We start from the raw sequence: 27569 nt of genomic DNA, 5'->3' as shown, positions 1-27569 counted from the left end.
ACCATGGTACCGGCCGACCTCGCCTACATAAGTGCTATTTGGCAATCTAATTTCATATCACAAACCTCAAAAAGCCCAACATGCAGTTTGCCAAGAAACTGAGCCTGGTGTTCATCGCGCTCCAGCTCCCCAGAGCTTTGGCATGGAGCTGTGTAGTCAGTACTTCCGCTGTTTCACGATGCACCACACTAACCTAATCATTTAGTCCTTAGCCCAGCTCTCATGCGAAGCTCGGGAGATACCGGAAAATAGTTGGGAGAAGGAATGCATCAACATCGACTCTCTTGACTGGACGAACCCCACAACGCGCAACAAGACAGAGTGTTTCTGCAGTGACAAAGGCAAAGCCATACTCAAGCGTTTCTTTGACTGTTTCTATACGCGAGCTTCCCAGTGTCCAAATCGCTCTGACAATTTTGCTACAAGCTACATGATCTGGAGTGAGTTGCTTCCAGCCTCGATTCAGAGGGTTCAAAAAGCTGACGAAGTATAGTTGAGGAAAGCTGCTACCACCGGGGCAAAAGACGATTTTACTGCAACGATGACTGGAAACCCACACCGCCGTGGGACGACATTGATAATGGGGACATGAAGCGTCGCTACGAACTGACTGATCCGTATCAGTATAGTCTCGACAGCGAGAGGACGGCACGAGGTGTTCCATGGCACGGCTGTAACCCTGACAATTTCAGGCTGAGACTTGGTGAGGGGTGGCCTTGAGTATCTGTACAAGAGGCTCATCGGTTAAAGCACTCGCTGCCAGATTTGAGCCATTTTAGACAACTGGAAATGAGCAAGTTGATCTGAATATTCATTTTATCTCCAGGCTACCCGACCATACGGGGACATATCTCAACGAGGCGTCGACAATACTGTCTCTCCATGCATCCGACGGCCTTTGTAGTAGCCTATGTCGCCCTGCCAAGACTCACAACTGCTCTTTGATCTGGAGTCGGTGAAGGAAGGGTTCTAGGCAATCTCAGGTTTCAGTGAATTTTGCAACGAAATCTCGAAATCGTCTACTTTGCATATATTCACGGAGTGTTCACGTCTTCAACTTGGTTGTAGCCTCTCTCGGCGCTCTGCATTCGGTGAAGGAAACATGGTGAGGCTGAAACAGAAGCGAAAAGGCAGGCGCAGACCAGGGCAGGGGTCCGATGAACGCATTGGTGCATTTCACGGTTTGGCAGCGCCGCGAGTTCCCGACGTCTGCGCAGCCCCAAGGCGTTCTTCACCGGCGTTGTATACGAGACGCTCGCCATGTACATAGCGCAGTAGTTCTCCCCGTACGCGCCATCTCATTTCTACCTCGCTTGTTGCTGAGCGACCTCGAGCCCAAAGCGGACGTCCGAGATGGCCGCAGCCACAGCCACAGCTTCAGCCGCCGACCGCGACAGCAGCGGGCAACATGAGCTCGACGACATGGCCGACAAGAAGCCCAGCCTCCCCGTCGAGGGAGACATCATGCAGCTGGCCCGGCTGGGCGAGATAGGCGCCATCCAGAAGCTGTTCGACAGCGGCCAGTCCGATGCGACGTACACGGACGAGCAGGGCATCACACCGCTGCACGTGCGTATATACACTTCTACGTAGGCGCATGACGACTAACACTACACGCAGTGGGCGGCCATCAACAACCACCATGCCCTCTGCCACTTCCTCATCCAGTCCGGCGCGCCCCTCAACGCCAAAGGCGGCGACGCTGTTGCGACACCCGTCCTCTGGGCCGCCAAACGCTGCAACTACTACATCGTCAACCTGCTTCTCGAGCACGGCGCCGACCCCCTCCTCACCGACGACCAAGGCTTCAACCTGCTCCACTCGGCCACCCTCGACGGCAATGTCTTCCAGCTCGTCCTCCTGCTGCACCAAGACATCCCCGTCGACATCCCCGACCCCCAGTCCCACACCCCGTTGATGTGGGCTGCCTACAAGGGCTATCCCTCTTGTGTGGATCTGTTTTTGCGCTGGGGTGCGAACGTGTACGCCACCGATGACCAGGGTTTCACTGCGCTGCACTGGGCCTTGGTCAAGGGGAGCCAGGGAAGCATACAGAAGCTGTTGGAGTATGGCGCCGACCGCTTTGCGAAGAACAACGACGGGAAGACGCCTGCTGTCACGGCTGAGGAAATGAACACAACCAGGCAATGGCGAAGGGCGCTGAGCGAGGCCGGGTACAAGCATGACGGGAGTCCAAAGGAGTTCCCAGTCCCCGGTATCAAGGATACCAGGTGGTTCCTCTCGCGGTTCATATTCTTTTGGCCGTTTGCGATTCTATTCCTCGGACTGTGGCTGATCAGCTATTACCCAGTATTTATCGGTGTGCCTCTGGCGTTGATTGGGAGTTATCTCATGCAGCTGGCCGCGCAGAAGCTGTTGCAATGGGGACCCTCGAACATGCGGAACATACATCACAGTGTGAGTCTGACCACAACTTGGTCTACACAGATGCTGACCACTTGTAGCCCTTCCTTGCCGGTATATTTGCAGGCACCTTGTTCTGGATCGGAGTGCGCTGGATCACGACAGTCTTACCAGGTGAGCAAGCACGCTTCCACGTAGCACATTCAGACGCTAACACGAGCAGGAACGATACGAAACTCCTTCTTTACGAACATCATTTTTGCAGCATGCTTTGGACTTACGTCCTATTTCTACTTCTTCACCATGTCGTCCGACCCCGGCTATGTTCCCAAGTCGGCGAGTAGGAGCGCCTCTAAAGCCATTATTGATGAGCTTATGGAGCTACGACAATTCGATGAACATCACTTTTGCGTAAACTGCATGGTCCGCAAACCATTGCGCAGCAAGCATTGCAAGAGATGCGAGCGCTGCGTTGCAAAGAGCGACCAGTAAGTTACTCACCACACAAACTCTGTACGAAACTGAACGTTACCAGCCACTGCCCCTGGGTTAACAACTGCGTCGCAAACAACAATCACCGCCACTTCGTCTTCTACGTCCTCTTCATGGAACTCGGCACCCTTGCCTGGCTTCGTCTCACCTGGAACTACCTTGATCATCTTCCAAAGCCCAAGGATGATGACTGCAACGTCTTATCTGACGATCTATGCGAAATTCTCAACAAGGATCCCTTCACCATCATCCTCTCCATCTGGGCAGCGTTCCAACTAACCTGGGTCACTATGCTCCTCTGCGTCCAACTCTTGCAAATCGCACGCAATCTGACCACATATGAATCCATGCGCGGCCATCTCAACTCGCATACCGCCGCCGACGCAGTAACTTCTTTTGTTACCACTGGTGACACTTCTCAAGACGTTGCAGGGGGGGCGGCGGGTGCAGGCCCCGCAGGCAGTGCACCCACCAACGGCTTTGGATCTGGCCAGGACACTGGCGACGCTCCTAAACGTCCGCAGCCTAAGCACTCGGTGTGGGATCAGTGGAAGCGACTACTCGGTCTCGACACGTTCGTTGCCATCGCCCTACACGGCTCCAACGCAGATCAAATGCGCGCGCAGCGTCAGCGGCGCGGTAACCCCTTTTCGAGAGGCATTATTGCGAACTGCAAGGACTTTTGGTGTGATGGAGCTCCGATGTTTGGGAAACGTGAGGGTGGATATGCACGCCTAGGAGGCGAAAGGATAGATTACACCAGGTTGTATGATGTAAATGATATCCCGAAGATGAGGTATGCGAGAGGAGGGGGAGGAGAGAGGTACGAGAGTGTAGAGACAGAGGAAGAGGCGTGATATACCATGGATATCACGAACGACCACAACATCATTTCTGTACATTGCAGGCTCGTCGAACCATTCCACAATGGAAGGCTTCGGCGAATGATCAATTGCCGACGCCACGTTTACTCCGACCGCGAACCGAGGGTGCCGCGAAAACCGCGCGAGAGCACTAAACCTCCAGAACCTTGGTCGCTCCCACATGATTGACAATTGACACCTGCGCCTGTGCTTGTTGTGCGATACCCCTTGTGCGCTTTTCCTTTCGTTACTTCCTACGATGACATAGCAGCCTGGTCTTTTCTTTGTGTACCTTCAGAACTACGAAATGACATCATCCGAGGCTCTGCGCGTGCTGGGCACCCTCTCGCGAACCGTTGCGCCGCAGCGAATACTACGGAACGGCACCAACATTAGGGCACTCTCGAGCAGGACGATTTGTACAGACTGTGCACACAGCTTGCGAAGAGGAGATGATGCTCATATTGGGCGTGCTGGTGCCAGATCAGCCCTCAAACGTGTCCCTCGGCGAGCTCCAGTCTTCAGCTACAGAGGATATGCGCAGGTGGCGCATGAATGTATGTGAAGATTAGAGAAGTTTGGAAGGAAGGAACTGATCAGAATAGACTCACCGGACCCAGAAAGGACCCATGGACCAATTGCCGAGTACGACGCGCGTGTCGAGTCCGGACGGCTGAGGGACGACGAGCACCAGAGAAGTATGATATGCGATCACACACATGGCAGACTGCTGACAGTTCCAAGACATCATCAAGAACCTCCAAGACCTCCATGAAATGCTCGCAGGCTACGAACAACCGCCCGTCCAGCAGCCTACCATCGAGTCCCTACAGCCGCCCAAGAAGTCGTTCTTCTCCTTCCTCTCCTCCTCGACGCCCGCGCCAACTCTCCCTCCAATTCCCGAGTCTCTGCCTAAGGGTATGTACATGTACGGTGACGTCGGCTCTGGCAAGACCATGATGATGGACCTCTTCTATGACACCCTTCCGCCAAACATTGTCCGCAAAACCCGCATCCACTTCCACGCCTTCATGCAGTCAGTTCACAAAGACCTGCACAAGATGAAAATGACTCACGGCAACGATATCGATTCGATCCCCTACGTCGCCGCCAATATCGCCGAACGCTCTTCTGTCCTCTGCTTCGACGAGTTCCAATGCACAGACGTCGCCGACGCCATGATCCTACGCCGTCTGATGGAAGCATTAATGGCTCATGGCACTGTCATCGTGACGACAAGTAATAGGCATCCTGACGACCTGTACAAGAACGGCATCCAGCGAGAATCCTTCATTCCCTGCATCAACCTCCTCAAACGCCGCCTTACTGTCCTGAACCTTGATAGCCAGACAGACTACCGCAAGATTCCCCGTCCACCGTCCGGCGTGTACCACCACCCCCTCGATACCAGCGCAAAGACACATGCGGAGCGTTGGTTCAGATTCTTGGGTGACTTTGACAACGACCCGCCACACAAAGCCACACACCAGGTATGGGGACGTGATATTGTAGTTCCCAAGGCCAGTGGGAAATGCGCATGGTTCGGGTTTGATGAGATCATTGGGAAAGCAACCGGCGCGGCGGACTACCTCGAGCTCACAAAGGAATATGAAGCTTTCATCGTGACCGACGTTCCGGGCATGAACCACAAGAGCAGAGACCTGGCAAGGAGATTCATCACCTTCATAGATGCCATCTATGAGTCGCGAGTAAGTCTTCATGTCCATTCCGTAACACCAGGCAGAGAACACAAGAGAAAACGAAGAGCAAGACATGTGAGCCTGTGCTAACATCATCCAGGCAAAACTCGTGCTCACGACCCAGGTCCCACTGACGCAACTCTTCCTCGACGCTTCGGAAATGTCTGACGCCCTTGGTGCATCCAAGAAAAAGGGCGACCTCCCCGCCTCCGCCGACCCTGGCGAGAACCTTGACGACGCGATGCGCAGTTTGATGGACGATCTCGGCATGAACATGACTATGCTCAAGAACTCGAGCATCTTCTCGGGTGACGAAGAACGGTTCGCGTTTGCAAGAGCTCTCTCACGACTCTCTGAGATGGGAAGCCAAGAGTGGGTAGAGAGAGGACTGGGGCTGGAGAAGCTGGGCGGAAAGAAGGAAAGAGAAGGGTGGCAGAAGGTGAGGAGCCAGTGGAGAGAGGACTTTATGTAAACAGAGGAAAGTGTGAGCCTAGAGGCGCCCAAGTCACGGTGGAGGATCAACGGAGGTGCACGAGCACTTGGCGTTGCATACATGGCGTCACCCTCCGTTGCACTGAGCTGAATTCATCTGTATCGCACGTCTTCGACGCCTTCCTCCCCGGTGAGGTGAGCCACGTGCACACAAGCTGTAGTGAGCAACTGCTCCACGAATCTCTCGACAGTCGTCATCCCACCCGCGTGTCGACTACAAAAAGCTTCTTCACAGCTGAGCATGGGTCTTGGAAGCAGCTCTCGATCGAGCTTCAACAGATCGGTCGAGCTGTCTGGTTTCTCTTTCGCGGCTTCCTGATTCGCCGAATGGTGACGCGCGATATCTTGTGCAGCCTTTAGGTTCCACGCCATGACCGCCTTCTACATCCTCCACTGAATCGCTGGACGTCGTAAGTCGTTCATCTCGACAGGTATGTGTGGATTGCATTGAATTACGTTGAACTGAATTGAATCGAATCTGTTCGAGGTTGCTACGGTACGGAAAGGGGACACCTACATGCTATATGCTATACCCGACGATGGAGAGCTGACGATGGCGATGTTCTGGATATTGAAGGTTTGTGGGTTCGTGTCTTTGTTTCGGGGGGGGGTGGGTTTGTGGATGTGGTGCGAATTTCTTGATCTGGTGATGAATATCTTTCAAACATTGAAGAATTGGAAAACAAGAAAGATTTTTTTGTTGATTGTCTACAAATAATAGGATGGTTCAACTTGATAAGATGTTTTTTAAAATGGTAAACAGGGGTTAAGATCATGATAGGGTTTGAAACAATTGTAGGTTTTTGGAGAGTAAGACTTTTCTGAAAATTTGAAAGAATTTACTTACTCAGTAGTGGAGGTAAGAGAAGGAGGAGTGGGTTTGTAGATTGAGTGCGAATTCCTTGATTAAAAAAAAAGTTTTTTAAAGAAAATTAAAGAGGGTGAAAATAATAAAGAGTTTGAAGAGTTGGTGGTAAAGCCTATTATAGATAGAATGTTCTTAAATTGAAAGGGAAAGTATACTGGTGGTTAAAGTGTCGTGTGATTGATTTCTTGGACGGAACGAATAGGAGGTTCCGTGTACTATGGTAGTGGTCCAAAGACGCAAAAAAAATAAAAATCTATCTTTTTTATGCATAGGTGTTCTGAGAGATATCGTGTATGAGAAATGGACATCTGATCCTACCGCACACCAAAAACACAGTCTCCACGTGCAATTGCCGCCCAACATGACCCGGATCCTGCTTTGAACAACGCTTCATGAATATATGGGCTGACCGAGTGACCTCGCTCGGCCCCCAATAGGGTTAATGGGTAGTGTACCACGCACGCTTCACCGAGTCACACAAAGCCGTATCGACTCACGACGTCGGCGTCGTGCAGCGCTCGCAGGAGGAAAAGCAATGCGGCGCGTAACACTCCGAAATGCATAATCACGCGACGTGCACTGTCTGCAAGGCCAAACCGTTAGCAAAAGAAGAAAGGATTCCAGCTCGAGCTTTGGACAAAGCTAGAGCGTTGCGTGTGGAAGCACAAAGCAAGTCAGTGCTCAGTGGACGCAACATGGAGCTCTGGGTTGCCATGGAAAGCGGCTGACAAGCGTTGGTGTTCGAGAAGGTTCGGTCCATTGAGAGGAGATGTTGTGACGCTATTGATGGTGGGTGTTGGTATGTCAAATGCCTGGTGAAGCGCCGTGTGTTTCAAGAGACGGCGTCGATAAACCTTCAGCCTGGAAGCCGCTAAGTGACTCGGGAATAGGAACTGGCAGCAGACGGCACATTTAACCTAAAGCATATTTATAAAATGGACACGTCGAAACTCAGGAACAGGCAGGAGAGCGAAGACGACAGACACATTTTTGGCATTTACGACAAACGAAGCTGTTCGCATGGGGATGCAAGCAATGGAGGCTGGTATTGGCGACGAGTATAAGATGAACGATCTCGTTGCCACCTTTGCGCAAGCGAGGCAATAGCTGATGTTTGGAAACTTAGTTGCCAATCTGTAGATGCTTCTCAGAAAGATGTATGATGTCAGCCTTGTGTTCTTTGCGAGGAATGCAAGCTAGACTTAACGCCTTTAGGCGAGGTGTTTCATGTTTCAAGTGTTGATGGGGCAGAGGTAAGGGGTAAAGCGTGGTACATGGCTGTTAACTTTTGGCGGCGGCCAGAACAATGGATCGACGTAGCGTGATTGCGTCTGATGGAAAAGCAGTCTCTGCGAGAGTGTATGTAGCCAAGGCGCGGGCTGTGATGCTAACGAGTGGCACTATTGGACGTGAGATTACTACGACACGTGACCGTGGTCGGTGGGCGTGGTTGACAGCCTTGTCTTTCGTGTTCGGAAAGCGTGGGTTAGGAGGATAGCACACCAAGTGCATGGAAAGCCATTGTGCTTGAGTCAAGGCGTTGTTGTCGCGTGGAAGGTCGAGGCCAGGAATAGACGTTGAAGAATGACAGTCGTGAAACGCGGTGCGCTCAAGGGACCCAAATGTGGTGGAAGACAGTTGATCATTCAATAAACAAGAGCAGGGAGCGTGACCCAAGTAGCCTCCTGTTTACAGGAACAGCCGAAGATTCACCCAGGAAGGCCTCGTTCGGATGGCCTGATGCGGCAAGGCCAGAAAAGTGGTGGCTGAGGCACAGACAGGAGGTTGTTCTGATGGCATGGTTGAGGGACAAGCGTGGAGGTACAGGCTGTAGATGGCAAGGGCGGGACAGGTGTCGAAACTGGCGTCGGCGTTAGGGACCAACCTTAGCACGAGCGCAGAAATGAACGAGTCGAGCGAAGTGTGCGCCGTACCCAAGTCGGAAGTGCTGGAGAGGTAATCAATACCGGTAGTGTGATTGTTCGCAACAGCTCGTGGGAGGCCGGCCGAACGGCTAGAGGATACGAGCGCCATGGCAAGGGGCTTGGCAGCACAATACTCTGGCGTGGAAGCATGTCAGCAGAAGAAGGGCGCGGCCTGGAGGGCACAGCTCATCTGCGCGCTCTGGGGTGAGATTCTTGCAGCGAGGTGGAGGCCATCAAACAGAGGAAGGAGCGTGTGGGCAGCGGTTTTGATTGCGCAGGACACGCGTGGCGTGGTGGAGGATGGGGTTGAGGCGTTGATTCGAGCAGCCACAGCAGGCGGATTCACGGATCCACGGATTCACGGATTCACGGATTCACGGTTTCACGGTTTCACGGTTCCACCTGCCCTCCTGCGGAAATGAGGTGCAGGGCAGGGCAGGGCCGAGAAGAGGTTGCGTGCGCTGATTGGTGGGTTGGCGTGCTGGGCCAGGGCGGACATGCAGCGCGCCACGGGTGGTTGAGTGTGAGATGGCAGTTGACTGCAGCCGGTGCACGCACGAGGAGACGCTGCAGCGGTCGAGAATGGTGGTTGCCACTTGCAAGACAGAGGCATGGTGGACTGGTGTGCGCTCTGCAGGTGGGCGATGCCGAGGACAGGGGTGGGTTGATTGTGCCCCCATGGCTAGCGCATAGAGCAATCAATTATCAATGATCAAGTCCAGGAGCCAGGCCACCACACACACACGGCAGATTGGGCGGCTGGCGGTGCACGAGAAAGTCAGGTGTCGGTTGTCCTCGCAGTCTCGCTCGGCGCACCCGCCTGGCTGCGGTGTCTTCTGCCCTTCCGTGTCGGCTGAGTACCTTTTTCTAGTCGTGGTCGTGGTCGTGGTCGTGGTCGTCGGCGTTGGCGTCGGCGCCGGCGTGTTGTTGCTGGTGTGGTCTCGCGTGCCTGGCGCTCCCCCATCTATTTTCGCGGGCGCTATTGAATGCAGCAAACACCGACACGCCAGCCTAGCCCCCATCCAGGCCGGTTCCTTCGCTCGACGTGCTCGACTGCAGCGGACGGGCACCACGGCGACTCGTTCGCCTGCCCCCCTGTCTCGCCAACCTGACCCGTCGTTTTGCGCCTGGAGCGGCCCTTGTGCCTTGTGTGACTGAGTCGCTGACGGCCCCGCCTGCCCTGCCCTGCCTGCCCTGTCTGCCCTGCCTGCCCTGCGCGGCGCTGCCCTACGCTGCTCTTCTCCTTCTCCACCTGCCACTCCGCCGTTGTCGACACCAAACCCTCTCTCCGCCCGCCGACAAGCTTTCGACCGTAGTGCGCACCACTGGCCTCGACCTCGACTACAAGTGTGCATCACCCGCCCGTGGCTGCCCGTGGAGATCCTCTTTGCGACCACGCTGTCCCGCCCACCGCGCCTCACGCCTCACCCTCCTGACCTTTGCCGCCCTTGGCCCTACGCTCCCTTTGCACGATTCTCCGAATCACGACCGCTCTTTTCCTGAACGCCCTGCCTTTGCTTGCTCGTAGCCCTGCACGATTCCGTCCGTTGCCTTTGCCTTTGCCAACGTTGCCGACTTTCTTTTTCTCTTTCTGGAGCTCTCCTTGGTGCATCGCCCTCTCAACAGCCTTGTTCACCCAGCCTCGCCTCGCCTCGCCCCTGCACGACACGCAAGCTCGCCCGCCGATCAGGAACACCGACTCCACCCTCTCACCCTTTCACCATCGAGTCTTGGTCGTCGACGTCCGCCACCTGCTGACAGCTGCCACGGCCACGGCCATCACATCTGCCAGACACGCTGATCCACGGGAACCACGCTTGCTCGCCCTGATCTGGAACTGGCTCAAGTCAAACATGACGGCGTAGACCCACCGCGAAATACTCACCGCACTGCGACTGCTACGCCTACCTCGACCAAGGCCTCAGTCCCATTTCTAGCTGCATCGACAGTCTAGTGAGTCCATGGCTCCATGACACGCACCGTCGCCCTGTGCTGACACCCACCCAGGTCCACTCTTTATTCATCCTCTTTGACGCTTGTCAAGTACACTCGTTTGATCCAGAACATACGGTAAGCCGTCACCACTCGTTTGCAAACAGCCATGTCTCACACGCACAGGTGCTCCGCCTTGGCTCGCGCTTAATACCCTCGACATATCTTAATAAGGATCTAGTGCTTCACGAAAATTCACAGTATGACGCGCTCGACAACAGTATGGGCCGCCGCCCTGGTCATGGCTAGCATGTCTGGCTCTGGCCCCATTGGCACAGTAGCAGAGGCCATGCCAGCACCTCAACCCCAGCAAACCCCGGGCAGACCTCGATACTACTTCCCACGCCACGTCAAGCGCCAGATCAACCCGGAGACCGCCAACGTCACAGCGCCTGCAGCACCACCCTCCTCTTCCTCGGCCACCGCCACCACCACCACGTCTTCGAGCAGCTCGCAGCTGGAATCGCGTCAAATCCCCAACTTCACATCTTGGTTCAGCTCTTTGATCAACTCCCAGTCGTCTCCGTCGGTTCCCTCGTCGTCTGCCTTCTTCTCCACCCAAAGTGAACAGGACGCTTCGAGCTCACCATCCCAGCTGCAGTCCATCACCATCACGCCGACCCCGCAGCGCACCCAGAGCGAGCCCCTGACTGGAACAAGCGATGCACAGGTGCCGCCTGTCACTGTGTCTTCCATTTCGTCTTCGGTTCTCGCCTCCGAGCCAGTCGAGGTCATTTCTTCGGCCCCAGCTGCATCGAGCTCGGTTGTTGAATCTAGTGCGACCGTTTCTGAGGCTGTGTCTACAGCACCATCTTCACCCAGCTCGACAGTGGAAGAGCGAACATCCACCGCAGTCGTCCAGCCATCTTCCCCACCCAGCTCGACAATCGAGGAGCGATCATCCACCTCAGTAGCTCAGCCAACTTCTGCACCGAGCTCGACAATCGAGGAGCCAACATTCACCTCAGTCGTCCAGCCATCTTCCGCACCCAGCTCGACAATCGAGGAGCGAACATCCACCTCAGTAGCCCAGCCAACTTCTGCACCGAGCTCGACAATCGAGGAGCCAACTTCTAGCCAAGTCGTCCAGAGCACGCCTGTTGTAGATCGCCCACCCCCAGCTTCGGCAACTGGCGTTCTTCCTGCCTCTTCGCAGATTGTGCAGCCGACACCTCCATCTTCGCCTTCTGCTTCTGCGGCGCCCAGCTCCCAGACGCCTTCCGATACCGAGACGGAGGAACCCAGCAGCACTCGAGTTGCGCAGCAGCCTTCTGCGGCGCCCACCGGCACACTTCCTCCATTTTCAGAGATTGTGCAGCCCACCACCTCTTCCTCGCCGTCAGCTCCTGTGGTTCGCAGCTCCCAGGCCCCCTCGGACATTGAGACTGAGGAGCCTACCAGCAGCACTTTCGTTGCTGCGCAGCCTCCTGTTGCGTCCACTGGCAGCTTGCCTCCGTCGTCAGAGATTGTCCAGCCTACTACGTCGTCCTCGCCATCTCGTGTCGCACCCTCCCAGACTCTGTCTGAGAATGTGACCGAGGCGATCAGCAGCACTTTCGTTGCTGCACAGCCTCCTGTTGCGTCAACTGGCAGCTTGCCTCCGTCGTCAGAGATTGTCCAGCCTACTACGTCGTCCTCGCCATCTCGTGTCGCACCCTCCCAGACTCTGTCTGAGACTGTGACCGAGGCGATCAGCAGCACTTTCGTTGCTGCACAGCCTCCTGTTGCGTCAACTGGTAGCTTGCCTCCAGCTTCAGAAATTGTCCAACCCACTACCTCGAGCACTCTCGAGCCGACGGCGAGTTCCCAAGCCCCTACTGAGGGTGGAGACGCGACCAGCACTCCTATTGCGCAGCGCCCCACTGGTAGCTTACCTCCAGCTTCACAGATTGTCCAACCCACTACCTCAAGCACTGTCGAGTCGGCGCCTGCCCGCTCTTCGCCTCCCTCCCGCTCCTCGGCTCCTGCAGCTGATGCATCGACTGGTGTCTTGCCTCCACTTGAGTCGATTCTCCAACCCACCACCCCGTCTTCGCCTTCTGCACCGACGCAATCGACTGCGAGCGACGAGCCTGCTCAGTCATCAGGTGGCCTTCTGTCGTCTCTCTTGGAACCTCTTCTCCCTGGCTCCACTGGTGGCTTACCTGTGACCGAGTCTATTGTCCAGCCGACTTCAACAGCTGTCCCATCTGCTGCGCCTACAACTTCGGGTTCTTCGGGCCAGCAAGCTGCGCCTACTGGCACATTGCCAGATGTGATTCTCTCCGGCACATCGTCCGCAACTCCTTCATCGGAGGCAGTTTCTTCCCAGGCGTCGAGCTTCCTTGGTCCCTTTATCGTTCCAGGTACCACAGGTGGTCTGCCTTCCTCGCAATCAATTCTGCAACCGACGACTTCCGGCTCGGTTGGTGGTCTCTCGTCGACTCTTCAGACTCCTGAGGCCGCTCCTACAACTCAGGTTGGTTCCACCGGTCTCCTGCCTCCGTCCTCGCAAATTTTACAGCCTACCTCATCTGCTGGCCCACAGAGCCCTGAGGCTACGCCTACATCTCAGGTTGGTTCCACCGGTCTCCTGCCTCCGTCCTCGCAAATCGTACAGCCTACCTCATCTGCTGGCCCACAGAGCCCTGAGGCTACGCCTACATCTCAGGTCGCCTCCACGGGGTCTCTGCCACCTGCTTCTGAAATCGTACAGCCAACCTCGTCTGGTGGCCTTGTCAGTAGTCTTCTCTCATCTCTCCTCCAGAGTCCTGAGGCTACGCCTACATCTCAGGTTGGTTCCACCGGTCTCCTGCCTCCGTCCTCGCAAATTGTACAGCCTACCTCATCTGCTGGCCCCCAGAGCCCTGAGGCTACACCTACATCTCAGGTCGCCTCCACGGGGTCTCTGCCACCTGCTTCTGAAATCGTACAGCCAACCTCGTCTGGTGGCCTTGTCAGTAGTCTTCTCTCATCTCTCCTCCAAAGTCCTGAAGCCACGCCTACATCTGTCGCCTCCACCGGCCTCCTACCGCCTTCAGAATCGATTGTTCAGCCTACGGGTGGTATTCTGTCATCGCTGCTCCAGAGCCCCCAGGCTACCACAACCTCGCAGGTTGCCTCTACTGGTCTCTTGCCCCCCTCGGAATCCATTGTTCAGCCTACCACATCTGCTGGTCTCATTGATTCTCTGTTGTCGTCGCTTCTTGGCAGTGCTGAACCTACTGCAACCTCAATCATTGGCTCTGGTATCCTCCCCAGCAGCGGCGTGCTTCCTACAGGCGTGCTTCCCTCCAGCGGTCTTCCTTCAAGCGGTATCGTCATTGGTATCACCACTGCTCTCGGCACAGACTCCGCATCTGCATCAGCAACGCCCACCAGCGAGGTTTCCCTGTCAGGTGCCATTCCCACCTCAGAGGGAGTCTCCGCCAGCTCCGGGCTTGTTAGCCTGCCCTCGATCCTCTCGTCAGTGGTTTCTGAGGTCACAGGTGTATTGCCATCAGACAGCCTGTTGCCGACTGGTGTCGTTCCCAGCTCTGGTTCGGCTAACCCTACTGCTCCTGTTTCGGCCACAATAACTCCGTCACCATCGGCGTCGGGTATCCTCCCATCTGTCGTTCCATCAGTCATCTCAGAATTGTCTAGCCTTCTTTCGTCGGCAGTCTCTGACCTGCCCACGGGATCTTCTTTGCCAAGCGTGGTGTCTAGCCTCGTATCAAGTGCCGAGTCTGCTCTCTCTTCCGCAATTACCGCCTCCATTCTGCCAACTGCGTCGGTTCCTCTGCCGGTCCCTACCTCGGACCTGAGCAGCATTGCATCCAGTGTCGCATCTCAGTTCTCTTCTGGCCTCCAGTCATCTGGCATCCTGCCTTCCGCAACCGTCTCGGGCTCCGTCAGCCTTTCTGCTCCCCTTCCCAGCGGAACAGAGAGTGCCACGTTTTCAGCAAGCGCTTCCCTATCTGCGTCTTCGGGCATCCTGCCTACGTTCACCCTGTCTGGAACAGATGTCTCCTCTGGCATCATTCCTTCTTCGACGTCCGTCCCAATTGGAACTGGTATATCGTCCAGTGCTACAATCTCCGCAAGCGAGTCTCTCAGCGTTCCCTCTTCCATACCCGCTTCTGAATCCCAGACTGCTACCACTTCTGGAGCGATTTTGAGCAGTGCGACTATTTCCGCCTCTGCCACCACAAACGCTACTGCTACCGAGTCTGCTTCTGTTCCGGCATCGGCATCTGCATCCGTGTCTGTATCTGGATCTGCATCCGCGTCTGTACCTGCATCTGGATCTGGATCTGCGTCTGTATCTGCATCTGCATCCGCGTCTGTATCTGCATCTGCATCCGCGTCTGTATCTGCATCTGCTACAGGGACAGTGTCGTTGTCAGCTTCTGAATCCCAGTCTGTGGCACCTTCTGCTACTCTTTCGGCATCGGAGTCTCTGTCTGCATCACCGTCCGCTCCTGCATCGGTCAGCGTCTCTGCTACCGCAAGTGTCACATCTGCGAGCGATTCGGCTACCATTCCAATTCCCCTCATTCCCTCGGTCACAAGCTCACAGACTCCTGTGCGAACCGTCCTACCCACCGCCACTGACACTGAGACCTCCTTCGTTATCCCTACCAGTATCGTTCAGGAGCCTTCGACGATTGCATCACCAACTGCCACCAGCAGCGGCATTCCCTCCAGTCTGCCAAGGATGATTGCTCCTCCTGGCGGCGTTCCCAGTGAAGTTTCGCAGGACAGCTTCATGGGTCAAGTGTGCTTCAAGTGGCCACTGAACTACCCGTTCGTGTCTGCCAACGACGGTGGCAACCAGATCTTCCACTACCTGCCCAAGGCCATTGCAGACGGTCTCAACATCTCAGTCTCCGATGTCAAGAACTACGGATTGAAGCCCTTGGACACTACAAAATACCAGGGTTTCATCACCACCATGGCTATGTTCACCATCCCCAAAGACTTGCAGACAACTCTTGCAGCTCAGCTCCGCAACCCCGCTGATCCTTTCTGGCACAACAAGGACTCCACCGTCAACGCTCTTACCGACTTGATCAATACTGCTTGCCCTCTCCAAGCTGGTGGAAAGACGCCCACCGACGGATCTGGTGCGAACGCGGCTGCTGATCCTGCCGCCACCTCTACTGGAGGATCTGGTGATGGTGGCGCCATGGGAGGCGACATCGGCGCAAGTCGCAAGATCAACCCCACTAGCGCAGGTATCGCATCTGGAGCCATTGTTGGAGCCATCGCCTATGGTGCAGCCATGTTCTTTGTTGCTCGCAGATACCGCAACAAGCGCGTTGCCCACCAGCGCTCCAGCTCGGTTCCCAGTACCAGCCGCATGACCTATGGGTCTATCCCTGGCGGCGCGGCTGCCTGGATGCGTGGCGCTCGTGATGGTCGCATGACACCTGGCAGTCGCGGTAGCCGGGGCAGCGACAGCAGTCAGGGACGCAGCATACGCACACAGCAAATCTCGGCCCCCGTTATGGCCGAGAACTCGCTGGGATGGAACTGAGTGTCGGGCCGCCCGCCTTCTCCGTTCCCGTGGCTCTCGCTGGTCCTGCGTCGTACGATATCCCAGACGTCAGAGCATGTGCACATGCACGCCACTGCTTCCACCGCATCTGTGGCAATTTCAGCATCCATCTCACGAACCGACCTCATTCATGCTAGCACCCGCATCTCGCATCTAGCCGCACTCAGCTCTCTTACACGTCGTCGCTTTTACGTTCGGACACTTTCGTTAAAACCCATCTCTAACCTTTATATCATACTTTTAACATACTTTGAATCTTTCTGTATATTCACTTCTTAGATACCAGTCTCTGCTCGATAGTAGCGAGACCGTTTTTTCCTCTTGTCAGTTGGTGCACGGAATGGCGATAAGCCATGGGTGATGTGAGGAATTGGGGCGTGTTTCAGAGTATCTATCAAGCATCTGTAGGAGAGCCATGAGAGGAGTGCAGCTGGCGCTTGTGGGGAGGTCATGTCGAGTACATAGTTTCTGGGGATAATTGAGAAAAGTTCATCGTAGCTGCTACGTGCTTCAATGCCCGCGCCCCAGTGACATGCAGCGAAGATGCAATGCAGCCTGAAGCAAGATCATCTCAAAGGCACTCGGATGGCCATGGACACTCTCCTAGCGCCATGTGTCTCTAGCGCAAGGGAAGCTGGATGCGAATTGGCAGAATCAGCACGTTCAGATAAGCTGCTGGCTGGGGCCAGTCCGATCTTCGTACAGCACTTGGGTCTTGGGGCGAGGTTGCGCAATGGAAGAAACCCGTGATCGATGCTTTTTCAAAACTGCCAATCTGGGACGCGGTGAACCCTGGCGTCTTGGCAGCACCAGCGGACACGCATGCAGCATTCGCGGAGGTGTTCACGGAGCGGGCCCTTCCCACTCCATTTGCAATCGTTCGTTCCAGCGGTCTTTTGACGTCGTGAAACCCTCTAGGCCTACGTTCAGCAACACGTGGTTTCTGCCTGCACTCTCACAGACTGGCTGCATCAAGCCACGTCTCCCCCATCCCACCCCTCCACAACAACACACATAGGCTGCGAACATGCGTCTCGACGTGAAGGTGTGCCGGTTGCTTCCAAGACGCATACAGCAGTCACTGACCGTCATCTAGAGGCAGCTTTTTGCGCGCTCGGAGAGAGTCAAGGGTAAGCAAGCTATGCGCCAAACGAGCTCGAGATGCTGTGCTAACATCCGCCAGGCATTGGTAGGCATTGCGACCCCACGAATCGACCGCAATACTAAACAACTTCAAAGACTTCCACCCGACCGAGCCATGGATTCTCACGACCTTGTACAGCGGTATGGATGCCTGAGGAGCTCAGTTGCGGCGGGGGACTGACGGCAGCACAGGACACGTCCATATCTGGTCGTACATTTCGCAATCGATCGTCAAGACATTCGAGCTCACCGATGTCCCCGTTCGCGCCGGCCGCTTCATTGCAAGGAAGAACTGGATCGTTGCAGGTGAGATGCTCGCCGTTTGCACACCCGAGACACTACGTTGACGCTGCTCGACCACAGGCTCCGATGACTTCCAAATGCGCGTATACAACTACAACACTTCCGAGAAGGTCACATCTTTCGAGGCACACCCAGACTACATCCGCGCGATTGCCGTCCACCCGACACAGCCCTTCGTGCTGACCGCCAGTGTGAGTCGCGACAAGCAGGGGCGGAGGAGCTAGGCTGATACGCTTCTAGGATGACATGACAATAAAGCTGTGGGACTGGGAGAAGGGCTGGAAGTGTACGTGCAACCAACGCTGCAAACTCATGTACACCCATGGGCTGACTTTTGGCAGGCGTTCAAGAATTCGCCGGCCACCAGCACTACGTTATGGGCATCGCCATCAACCCCAAGGACCCTAACACCTTTGCCTCGGCCTGTCTCGACCGCACAGTGAAGATCTGGTCGCTTGGCAGCTCCACCCCCAACTTCACCCTCGAGGCGCACGAGACCAAGGGTGTCAACTTTGTCGACTACTACCCTCAATCTGACAAGCCCTACCTTCTCACGACATCCGACGACAGAACCGTCAAGGTCTGGGATTACACCACGAAGGCGCTCATCGCGACGCTCGAGGGCCACACATCGAACGTCAGCTTTGCTGTCTACCACCCTGAACTCCCTGTAATCATCTCCGGCTCGGAAGATGGCACAATCAAGATCTGGCACTCGTCCACATATCGCCTGGAACAGTCACTGAACTACGGTCTGGAGAGGTCGTGGTGCGTTGCATCCCAGAAGAGCAAGAATGGCATTGCGCTTGGATTCGACGACGGAGCTGTGGTCATCTCGATGGGTCGGGAGGAGCCAGCAGTCAGTATGGATGCCGGTGGCAAGGTCCTGTGGGCGAAGCACAACGACATTCTTGCAGCGACCATCAAGGGCAACGATCAGCTGAAGGACGCTGAGCGACTCACATTGCCCTCCAAGGATCTGGGGTCGACTGAGATCTACCCTCAGTCCTTGCTCCACTCGCCCAACGGTCGTTTCGTTGCCGTCTGTGGCGATGGCGAATACATCATCTACACCGCTCTTGCGCTCCGCAACCAGGCTTTCGGATCCGCACTGGACTTCTGCTGGGCCTCTAAAGACCACGACAAGGATTATGCCATTCGTGAATCTGCCACCAGCGTCAAGATCTTCCGCAACTTTAAGGAGCGAAGCGTCCTCAACGTCGGTTTCTCTGCTGACGGGTTGAGTGGTGGCGTTCTTCTGGGTGTCAAGGGACAAGGTGGCATTGGCTTCTATGACTGGGACTCTGGTGCTCTTGTCCGAAGAATAGAGGTCGAGCCCAAGAGTGTCTACTGGTCAGAGAGCGGCGAGCTCGTTACATTGGCCACGGAAGATACCTACTATGTTCTACGGTACTCCAGAGAAGACTATTTGGCGGCAGTGCAGAATGGTGAGATTGACGAAGACGGTGCGGAATCTGCTTTCGAAGTCGTCTGCGACATCAACGAGAGGTACGATTGACGGTTGTGTAATCAACAACACACTGCTAACAGAGGAACAGTGTACGCACAGGTTGCTGGGTTGGCGACTGCTTCATCTACACCAACAGCACGAACCGCCTCAACTACCTGGTCGGTGACCAAACCTACACCATCTCCCACTTCGACTCGCCTCACTACGTCCTTGGATACCTTGCTCGTGACTCAAGGATCTACGTTGCCGACAAAGATGTCAACGTTGTATCTTTCGCTCTTTCGCTGGCTGTTGTGGAGTACCAGACTTTGATCCTCCGAGGAGAGCTCGAGGCTGCAGAGGAGACATTACCCTCCGTGCCAAAAGACCAGAACAACAAGATTGCGCGATTCTTGGAGGGCCAAGGGTACAAGGAGATGGCGCTCAAGGTGGCTACCGATCCCGAGCACCGGTTTGACCTCGCCCTCTCGCTGGGTGACCTGCAACAAGCGACCGAGATTGCTCGTGAACAGGACACAGAGCACAAGTGGAAGACTGTTGGTGACGCTGCCCTGACCGGTTGGGACATCAAGCTTGCGCAAGAATGCTTTGTCAAGGCCAAGGACTTGGGCTCTCTGCTCCTGCTCTACTCGGCCACATCGGATGACTCGGGCCTCCGCGAACTGGCCTCTCTTGCCGAGACCGCAACAGCGAACAACGTTGCTTTTTCAGCGCTTTGGCAGATGGGCGACCTTCAAGCTTGTATTGATTTACTCGTCAAGACCAACCGCTTGGCCGAGGCTGTACTCTTCAGTCAGACCTACACACCTAGTGCAACAGCGGGTCTGGTCAAGCAGTGGAAAGCTAATCTCGACAAGGAGAACAAGAGCAGGGTCGCTAAACTGATTGGAGTACCTCCACAGGATGGCGAGGGTGATGAGGATATGTTCCCAGAGTGGGACGAATACCTTCGCATGGAGCGCGAGGGCGGCGTCGTCGAGGACCTCCTGGTGCAGGACGATGAGGTCGACGCTGAGGCTGAAGAAGAGGTTGCCGAGGCTGCCGAGGCTGCCGAAGAAGATGAGGAGGAAGACGAAGACGAAGAGGAAGACGAAGAGGAAGAGGAAGAATAGTGGAATACCTCGAGGCTACGCGTTAGTCGTGCGACGATGGAGTTTATGCCGAAAAACCCGGGTTTGAAGGTCTTTGGCAACGTTTGATACTAGGGGTGAAGACAAAATGATAGGCAACGATTAGAGACATACAGGATGTTCGACGGTGCTCGTGCTGAACGATTATGAGAACATGAAGACTGCTACTCCTCGCTGACTATCTCAAGCTGCACTCGTGTCGTTGGGGCAGAGCCAAGTCGTCTGCTCATCTTACCTACATCAACCCCCTCCGCCCACCGGCTGCCTTTGGCCTGTCCATTCCTCACGCCCCCGCCCCATCGGGATGCGTAGGGTCAATCCATTTGACGCTCTCCGGTTTCTCCACGGCCTCCAACGCAGGCAGATTGATAGCCACAGCCTCGCTGTCGCTACGCATAAGCACACACTCGAGCATCTCCTCATCACTGGCATTGATCTCCTGATGCGGCACATACGGAGGCACGAAGATGAAATCCCCCGGCCCAGCCTCTGCAGTGAACTCGAGCTTCTCGCCCCACCGCATGCGCGCGCGCCCTCTCAGCACGTAGATGACAGACTCCAGGTGCCCGTGGTGGTGCGCGCCTGTCTTTGCGCCGGCGTGGATGTGCACGGTGCCGGCCCACAGCTTCTGGGCGCCGACGCGCGAAGTGTTGATCGCGGCGCTGCGGTCCATGCCGGGTGTCGTGTGTGCGCCGTCGACGGGCTCGAGGCTCGAGGCTGGGACGACGCGGACACCTGTCGTTTTCCAGGCATCCTCGGGGGCGGGAGGGGGGTGCTCATGATGGTGGGGATGGATGTGGCTATGGGCGTGGTCATGCTCGTTGTGTTCTGAAGTCGGTGGGACTGATGTTGAACCGCCTAAAGACGCCATTCTTTTTTATTTTTTTTATTTTTATTTTAGAAATCTGGGGTCAAGGTGGAAATGTATCGGTAGGTCCAGGTTTCTGTGATGGCGTGTGCGTTCTGAAGCTCCGTGTTGGATACGTGCTGAGATGGCTAGCTATATGACGACAGAGTCACGATAGAAGGATCCAAGACTCTTTCTCCGCTGTCGGGAAAACCAATCAGCTGTTTATCAGTCACAACACTTCCTGAGACTGTTGCGTGCTCGTCTTGTGGATCTTTCTTGGGCGTTCAGTAGGTGGAAGTGGGGTTACTGCGGGGACGAAGACCTCGGCTAAAATTGCCTTGAGAAGTGAGCAGCTCCCACTAGGAGGGCCTTTTCCCTTTTCGAGTAACGCGTCGCGTGCTATAGGTAAGGTGCTCGAGGTGTACATGTGTTCAAGATTGTTTGTACAGCAGTCGGAGTCTAGGCTCTATTCCCAGCTCTTCGAAAACGCCGCCCATGTAGTGAAGATGCTCCCTGAAGCGCCATCCAGATATGTACTTGAGAAGCAACGATCAAAACAGACAACCGTATTCACCTGATCGCCGAGGGTTCGGGATCGTCGTAGTGTCTCGACTTCTCATCGCCGCTCGTGGTGCTGTCGGCGCTGCTGGCTTCTTCCGAAGACTCGGAGGTGGTGTGTACCCTCCTGCTCCTTGCGTTCATCTCTTCGCGAGTCTCGTCGAGGCTCTCCATCTCCCTTAGACCTTTTCCTCTGCCAAAGAAGTCTTCGGTTCTGAGTCCTCGTACATCCTCGTCTCTGACGCCTCTGCTGCTCTTTAACGTGCCGTCGGCCTTCTTGCGCCTGATGTACTCCCTGACGGGCCCCATGGCGGCGTCCCTGCATGCTTCTTTGATGTCTGAGCCGGACATGCCGGCGGAGACGCGGACCAGGTAATCGAGGTCGAGATTCTTGCTGTCGATCTTGGTGCCGCGGAGAATGAGCGAGAAGATGTTGCTGCGTTGCGAGGCGTTGGGCAGGGCGACGGGGAACTTCTTGGGCATACGGCGGAGGATGGCTTCGTCGATGTCCTGAATGCGATTTGTGGCGCCGAGGATGCATATCCGTTGAGGCGTGTTGCTGCCGGAGGCTGTGGAGGAGGCTAGACCGTCCCAGTGGGTCATGAATCTGGGAGTCAAAGTCAGCCTCAAGCTTGCAAAGTGGTGGATGGAGTGTGACGACGTACTCGGCCTTTACCATGCCGCTTGCCTCGTGTTCACCACTTCTCCTCTGGCCAAGCACAGCATCAATCTCGTCGATGAAAACGATGCTCGGCTGCAGCTTCCTTGCCAGGCTGAAGACGGCGTTGACCAGCTTGTTGCTGTCGCCGTACCACTTCTCGGTGAGGGTGGAGATGTGCAGGTTGATGAAGCAGGCGCCCGACTCGTGGGCAAGAGCCTTTGCCAGCATGGTCTTTCCGCAGCCGGGCGGGCCATACAGGAGGACGCCGCTCGGAGCGCTCAGCAGCGACGACGAGTGCGAGTAGAGATGTGGCATGGTGAGCGGGTAGATGACCGACTCCTTCAGCTCCTCGATGATCGAGTCCAGGCCGCCGATGTCGTCGAAGGTGACGGGAATCTCCTCGGGCGCAACGACCTCCATGGCGATGGTCTGTTCGTAGCTGTTCAGCACCAGCTCCTGCATGCGCGGGCGCCGATGTCGCGAGTCGGCATCGGCGCCGGCGTCCTCGTCTTCGCTGTCGTATTCGCCGTAGCTCTTGCGCCGCTTGCTGGCGAGGATGGCGTCGAGCTTGCGGGTTGCGGCGGCGGATTTGGCGCGCGCTTCTTCCTTTTGCTGGGCGTCAGGGTCGAGGCGGGCGAGCAGGTTGCGGATGACGAAGTAGGCTATCAGGGGCTGGGGAGGCGATTAGTGGCAGGCCGTGGTGTGGCAGGAGGGTGTGAACGTGCTGCTGCTGCCGCCATCAAGATGTCGGGCAGGTAGCCTGTGAGGCTGCTCTTCTTGTTGGACGCCATGTTGCAGGCCAGTCGTGCGATACACGCGCGATGGGAGCAAGGCCGCGCGAGAAGAGGGAAGCGCAGGCGGGACGCGTTGGTGGCCGAGTGTGCGCACGCACTGCGCGGTCCATGCCAGCGTCCAACGACGTCGACACGCGCACGTGCCTCGGTCGCGAGCCCGCATTTCGAAGCTCCACCACCTCCGCCCGCTCGAGGTGCCATGCTGACACACCGACGCCGCACGCACGCACACAGACTCTTACACATTCACACACACATTCACACACACACTCACTCACACACACACACACACACACACACACACACACACACACACTCACACACTCACACACCCAAGGTCGCCGCAATGACAGCCCTATACAGGCCCACCGAGGCCATCTCGCTCCTGCGCCCATCCCTCGTGCTCCCCCGGGTCCAGCCGTCTTGCATGCGGCGGGCGCGCGCAGCCTTCTCCACCACGCGCAATGCCCAGGCTACCCCCAGCTTCCCCGGCAGTCCCGCGCCCATGCCGCCACGCAAGTCGATCACCCTCACCGGCGACACGGGACGAGTGCGGTGGACGGAGCTCTCGCCAGGCGAGAAGGTCGTGCGGACGACCCAGCAATCCTTCCACTTTGTCGTTATCGCCATGGGTGTCCTTGCTACCGTACGAGCTCCCCGACCACATCACAGCGCAAACACTGACCAGCCCAGGCCGGTGTAACCTACTTCCTCTTCAGCGACGTCTTCTCCCCCAACTCCAAAACCGCACACTTCAACCACGCCACAGACATGATACGGCAGGACCCACGCTGCCAAAAGCTGCTCGGCGACGCTTCTCAGATCGCGGCGTTCGGCGAAGCCTCGTGGTCGCGCTGGGCACGCAATCGCTACATCACCAGCACCGAAGAGACGGACAAATGGGGCACCGACCACCTTCGCTTCAGGTTCTACGTGGAAGGCCCCCTTGGCCAGGGCGTCGTGAATGCGCATCTGGTGAAGAAGCCGAGTATGGATGCATTCGAGTATGCCGAGCTGGCTGTCGATGTCAAGGGCCACCGCAGGATCGATTTGGCGAGCAAGGAGAAGCAGGACCATGTTGCGCCAAAGATTTTTGGCGCGAGATGGTGGTAGGCTAAGCTGTTGATGCAATTGTACATATGCTGTCTCAACGCTGTACCGTGGCCAACTCTGACGTGCTTCTGCTTCCAGCCCTATTGTCATCCCCTTCTCTGTCCACATCTCCCTCGTCGCCCTCCCCTCACTGTCCTCCAACCCATCGTTGGCGCCATGCGACAACAACCACTTGACTCCATCCTCTCTTTCCACGTCTCAGGGATGCGTCCACACTTTCAGAACCACATGGAATACGGAGGCCCTTCACGACAGCTGAGTTCTTGCCAGCTGATTTCTCATAACATCTGTCATCGTTGGTGGCGCTTTGAGTTGATTGGTAGTGTTCTATCCGCTAGCCACCCATTCGGAAACCATGCGCGAATGACGTGCAGCTGAACGGCACCTCAACCATGGAGGCATGCTCACCTGCACATTCAAACGGCCCGTCGCACATGACACTAACGCTTCCCCTCTTCGGCTAAGAAGCAGACTCCGTGTCCCCAGCCGTCTTCTCGTGCGCAATTCGACCATCTGAATCTGTGCCTCAGGCTTCAAAGCTCAATCGGTAACCATGTCAGTAACCCCAGCGTCTTACGCTCGGGAGCGTCCCGACAGGAGTGGGATCGATCTACCAATCATTGCCGAACCAGAGGCAGAGGCAGAGGCAGAGGCAGAGGCAGAAGAGCGCGGTCGTCTGAAGCGGCGCCGGATGTCCTCACACTCCCCTGCTCGAGCTGCCTCACCTTCTCGAGGGCACGACCGTGACAGCGGCTCTCGGCACCGACACCACCACCGCAACCACCATCGCGATTCTGAATCAGCAAGTATGACACCACCCCCCTCCGTGCAGAAGAAGCAAAGACGACGCAGCGACGCCGAGCCTGATCATACGTTCCGAGGGCGAGCTCGCAATCGCAGCCGCAGCCGAGAGCGGACTGGAAGCCCGATATTCGAAGACGATGACGACGATGCAGGCGAAGAGGAAGTGAGAGAGCTCAGGAAGAGAGCGCAGCCGCCAAGCCGCCCTAGAGCGGACGCTGAAGAGGACGAGGGTGAGCTGCGCAGGCAGAGAAGTTATTCCCACCTGCACCGGAAGGACTCGAAGAGTGAAGTGGAGAAGAGCGACGCCAAACGCCCGCATCCCCTCAGACAGGAGCTCTGAGCACAGGAGCATGGTTCCTTCTGTCAGGCCGAACTTTCGTCTTGACGGCGTCCCGCATGTAGATTTATACCCAACAAACCAATAGCACGCTTTACAGCGTACGGATGAAATTGATAATACTACCAGCAGTTGACTTCAGCTTGTGGATCCTTGACAAGCTTAACAGTGACAGCACGCGACCGTTGCCAGACCCTGGATGCATACGGCCCACTTCAAACGGGACGACCAGCAGCGAGCAGCACCCTGGCATAGCCGCTATCGTCAAACGCGCGAAGCTGCCCAGCATGCATCGTTACCACAGCTCAAGTTTTTTCTCCGGCACATCCGCGCTGCTCACCTCAGCACCCATCTGGAAGTTTCCACGTCGCCGCGGCTCATAACGGTGCCCCACCTCCGCGCGAACCCAATCATACGTTCCCAACTCCGCCGTCTCTCCCGTGTTCACCAACAACCCCTCACCCTCCTCAGCCATCGCCAGTGTCGGTACCCTCTCCGTGCACTCGTCGCCATGCCATCTGGCAACGAGTATGCTGCCGAACAACTCAAGAGCCAGGGCAACACCTGTTTCAAGAATGGCGATTACGAGGGCGCCGAAGGGTACTACTCCCAGGCCATCCAGAAGAACTCGAGCAACCCGCTGCTTTTCACAAATCGCGCCATGGCTCGTAACAAATTAGAGAAGTGGGAAGGCGTTATAGATGATTGCATACGCAGCATTGAGCAGCTGCCGGAGAATATGAAGGCATTCCACTTGCTGTGTACGTCCAATGCCATCTTCACTGCCAGCTTCACATCCATCTTCACATCCATCTTCACTGCCAACTTCACTGCCAACTTCACATCCATCTTCACTGCCAACTTCACATCCATCTTCACTGCCAACTTCACTGCCAACTTCACTGCCAACTTCACATCCATCTTCACTGCCAACTTCACATCCATCTTCACTGCCAACTTCACATCCATCTTCACTGCCAACTTCACATCCATCTTCACTGCCAACTTCACTGCCAACTTCACTGCCAACTTCACTGCCAACTTCACTGCCAACTTCACATCCATCTTCACTGCCAACTTCACATCCATCTTCACTGCCAACTTCACATCCATCTTCACTGCCAACTTCACATCCATCTTCACTGCCAACTTCACTGCCAACTTCACTGCCAACTTCACTGCCAACTTCACTGCCAACTTCACTGCCAACTTCACTGCCAACTTCACATGTCTCAAGTGCGCGTAGTAGAAGCGATGTACCGCTAACACAAATCACAGCGCAAGCCCAGCTCGCAGTGAACCACCCCAACGAAGCCCTCTCTAGCGCTCTCAAAGCGTACGAGTATTGTACCAAATCCACGCAGCAAACCACCTTCTCAAACGCCGCCCTGATATCCCAACATGTCCTGAAGTGCAAGAAACGTAAATGGGAAATTCGCGAACGAGAAAGAATACGGCGGCGTGGCAACCTGCTGTCCGACCTGGAGACTATGCTCGAACGGGACCACAAGAAAGAGCTCGACGATGTCGACGCGCGCATGGAGTCTAGTGAATTAAGCAGGACAGAAGGACAAGAGGAGAAAGAGGAACGGCGCATGGAATTCGAGAGAAAACGCGATGACCTCCGCACTGCCTTTGCCATCTCCGACCCTGAGCACCAGCAGAAGCGCGAAGTCCCTGATTACCTTGTTGACGGCATTACCTTCGAAATCATGCACGACCCGGTGGTCACAAAAAACGGGAGAAGTTATGAAAGGGCAACGCTCATCGAACATTTGAAGAGAAGCCCAACAGATCCATTAACGAGGGAGCCGCTCAAGATCAGTGAGCTGAGACCGAATCTGTCGCTGAAGGAGGCGTGTGAGGAATTCATGGAGAGCAACAGTGGGTGGATTTACGATTGGTAAGGCTCGCTTTTGTCAGGCGTGCATTTATCGAGAGGTAGGTGAAGCGGTGCAGAGGGTAACGCAGAGGTCTGAGAGGTCACGCGCTAACGTGTGTGTAGTGAAGATGGCGAAGTAGATCCCGACAGCCGCTGGGCACATCTCTCGCACCTATAGAACAAGACAGCGGCTGGCTTTTGCATTGGGCGGAGTTCATTTTTTTTGTCATTCTGATGTCTATGAAGCGTTCTTGAGCGCTTTGCGAGCGGTTTGTCTTTTCGCTGGTCTTGCCATCTACTTTTAGA

At 55.8% G+C, this 27569-nt stretch overlaps 10 protein-coding genes across 10 annotated transcripts, besides 11 other annotated features; 8 read left to right on the top strand and 2 right to left on the bottom strand.

Annotated features, from left to right (window-relative positions):
* Nucleotides 1-80: 80 nt before the first annotated feature.
* On the top strand, nt 81-720 carry EKO05_0010938 (uncharacterized protein; the record flags this gene model as incomplete). Its single annotated transcript, XM_038943881.1, has 3 exons — nt 81-155; nt 206-440; nt 494-720. The coding sequence occupies 3 exons, from the start codon at nt 81-83 to the stop codon at nt 718-720; spliced, it is 537 nt and encodes a 178-aa protein (XP_038793200.1).
* A 633-nt stretch (nt 721-1353) lies between these two features.
* On the top strand, nt 1354-3713 carry EKO05_0010937 (Protein S-acyltransferase; the record flags this gene model as incomplete). The annotated part of the gene is made up of 5 exons (XM_038943832.2): nt 1354-1569; nt 1621-2418; nt 2466-2538; nt 2588-2852; nt 2900-3713. 5 exons carry the CDS (start codon nt 1354-1356, stop codon nt 3711-3713), a joined length of 2166 nt encoding a protein of 721 aa, XP_038793199.2.
* Nucleotides 3659-3707: a tandem repeat.
* Nucleotides 3714-4026: 313 nt separating the features above from the next.
* On the top strand, nt 4027-5891 carry EKO05_0010936 (Peroxisome-assembly ATPase; the record flags this gene model as incomplete). Its single annotated transcript, XM_059637876.1, has 4 exons — nt 4027-4276; nt 4325-4417; nt 4464-5428; nt 5520-5891. The coding sequence occupies 4 exons, from the start codon at nt 4027-4029 to the stop codon at nt 5889-5891; spliced, it is 1680 nt and encodes a 559-aa protein (XP_059493859.1).
* A 458-nt stretch (nt 5892-6349) lies between these two features.
* Nucleotides 6350-6389: a tandem repeat.
* A 2652-nt stretch (nt 6390-9041) lies between these two features.
* Nucleotides 9042-9100: a tandem repeat.
* A 474-nt stretch (nt 9101-9574) lies between these two features.
* Nucleotides 9575-9603: a tandem repeat.
* Nucleotides 9604-9878: 275 nt separating this feature from the next.
* Nucleotides 9879-9920: a tandem repeat.
* A 978-nt stretch (nt 9921-10898) lies between these two features.
* Nucleotides 10899-16196, top strand: EKO05_0010935 (uncharacterized protein; the record flags this gene model as incomplete). Its single annotated transcript, XM_038947358.1, has 1 exon — nt 10899-16196. One exon carries the CDS (start codon nt 10899-10901, stop codon nt 16194-16196), a length of 5298 nt encoding a protein of 1765 aa, XP_038793198.1.
* Nucleotides 11070-11134: a tandem repeat.
* Nucleotides 14885-15156: a tandem repeat.
* A 1048-nt stretch (nt 16197-17244) lies between the features above and the next one.
* On the top strand, nt 17245-20246 carry EKO05_0010934 (Coatomer subunit beta'; the record flags this gene model as incomplete). Its single annotated transcript, XM_038943825.1, has 9 exons — nt 17245-17262; nt 17314-17347; nt 17401-17406; nt 17457-17501; nt 17553-17666; nt 17724-17854; nt 17904-17949; nt 18005-19172; nt 19223-20246. 9 exons carry the CDS (start codon nt 17245-17247, stop codon nt 20244-20246), a joined length of 2586 nt encoding a protein of 861 aa, XP_038793197.1.
* Nucleotides 20187-20242: a tandem repeat.
* A 301-nt stretch (nt 20247-20547) lies between the features above and the next one.
* EKO05_0010933 (uncharacterized protein) lies at nt 20548-21135 on the bottom strand (the record flags this gene model as incomplete). The annotated part of the gene is made up of 1 exon (XM_038947357.1): nt 20548-21135. The coding sequence occupies one exon, from the start codon at nt 21133-21135 to the stop codon at nt 20548-20550; it is 588 nt and encodes a 195-aa protein (XP_038793196.1).
* A 549-nt stretch (nt 21136-21684) lies between these two features.
* EKO05_0010932 (Dynamin GTPase) lies at nt 21685-23124 on the bottom strand (the record flags this gene model as incomplete). The annotated part of the gene is made up of 3 exons (XM_059637875.1): nt 21685-22279; nt 22338-22995; nt 23055-23124. 3 exons carry the CDS (start codon nt 23122-23124, stop codon nt 21685-21687), a joined length of 1323 nt encoding a protein of 440 aa, XP_059493858.1.
* Nucleotides 22801-22843: a tandem repeat.
* Nucleotides 23125-23374: 250 nt separating the features above from the next.
* Nucleotides 23375-23459: a tandem repeat.
* Nucleotides 23460-23473: 14 nt separating this feature from the next.
* On the top strand, nt 23474-24240 carry EKO05_0010931 (mitochondrial import inner membrane translocase subunit tim21; the record flags this gene model as incomplete). Its single annotated transcript, XM_038943913.2, has 2 exons — nt 23474-23773; nt 23821-24240. The coding sequence occupies 2 exons, from the start codon at nt 23474-23476 to the stop codon at nt 24238-24240; spliced, it is 720 nt and encodes a 239-aa protein (XP_038793194.2).
* A 553-nt stretch (nt 24241-24793) lies between these two features.
* On the top strand, nt 24794-25384 carry EKO05_0010930 (uncharacterized protein; the record flags this gene model as incomplete). The annotated part of the gene is made up of 1 exon (XM_038947356.1): nt 24794-25384. One exon carries the CDS (start codon nt 24794-24796, stop codon nt 25382-25384), a length of 591 nt encoding a protein of 196 aa, XP_038793193.1.
* Nucleotides 24870-24903: a tandem repeat.
* A 508-nt stretch (nt 25385-25892) lies between the features above and the next one.
* Nucleotides 25893-27288, top strand: EKO05_0010929 (RING-type E3 ubiquitin transferase; the record flags this gene model as incomplete). The annotated part of the gene is made up of 2 exons (XM_059637874.1): nt 25893-26142; nt 26660-27288. The coding sequence occupies 2 exons, from the start codon at nt 25893-25895 to the stop codon at nt 27286-27288; spliced, it is 879 nt and encodes a 292-aa protein (XP_059493857.1).
* Between the last annotated feature and the right edge of the window lie 281 nt (nt 27289-27569).

The sequence above is a fragment of the Ascochyta rabiei genome, chromosome 21 (genome assembly GCF_004011695.2).
Source record: "Ascochyta rabiei chromosome 21, complete sequence".
NCBI classification, from domain to species: Eukaryota; Fungi; Ascomycota; class Dothideomycetes; order Pleosporales; family Didymellaceae; genus Ascochyta; species Ascochyta rabiei.
Note: the sequence above shows the minus strand (reverse complement) of the source record. Positions and strands in the feature narration are given on the sequence as shown.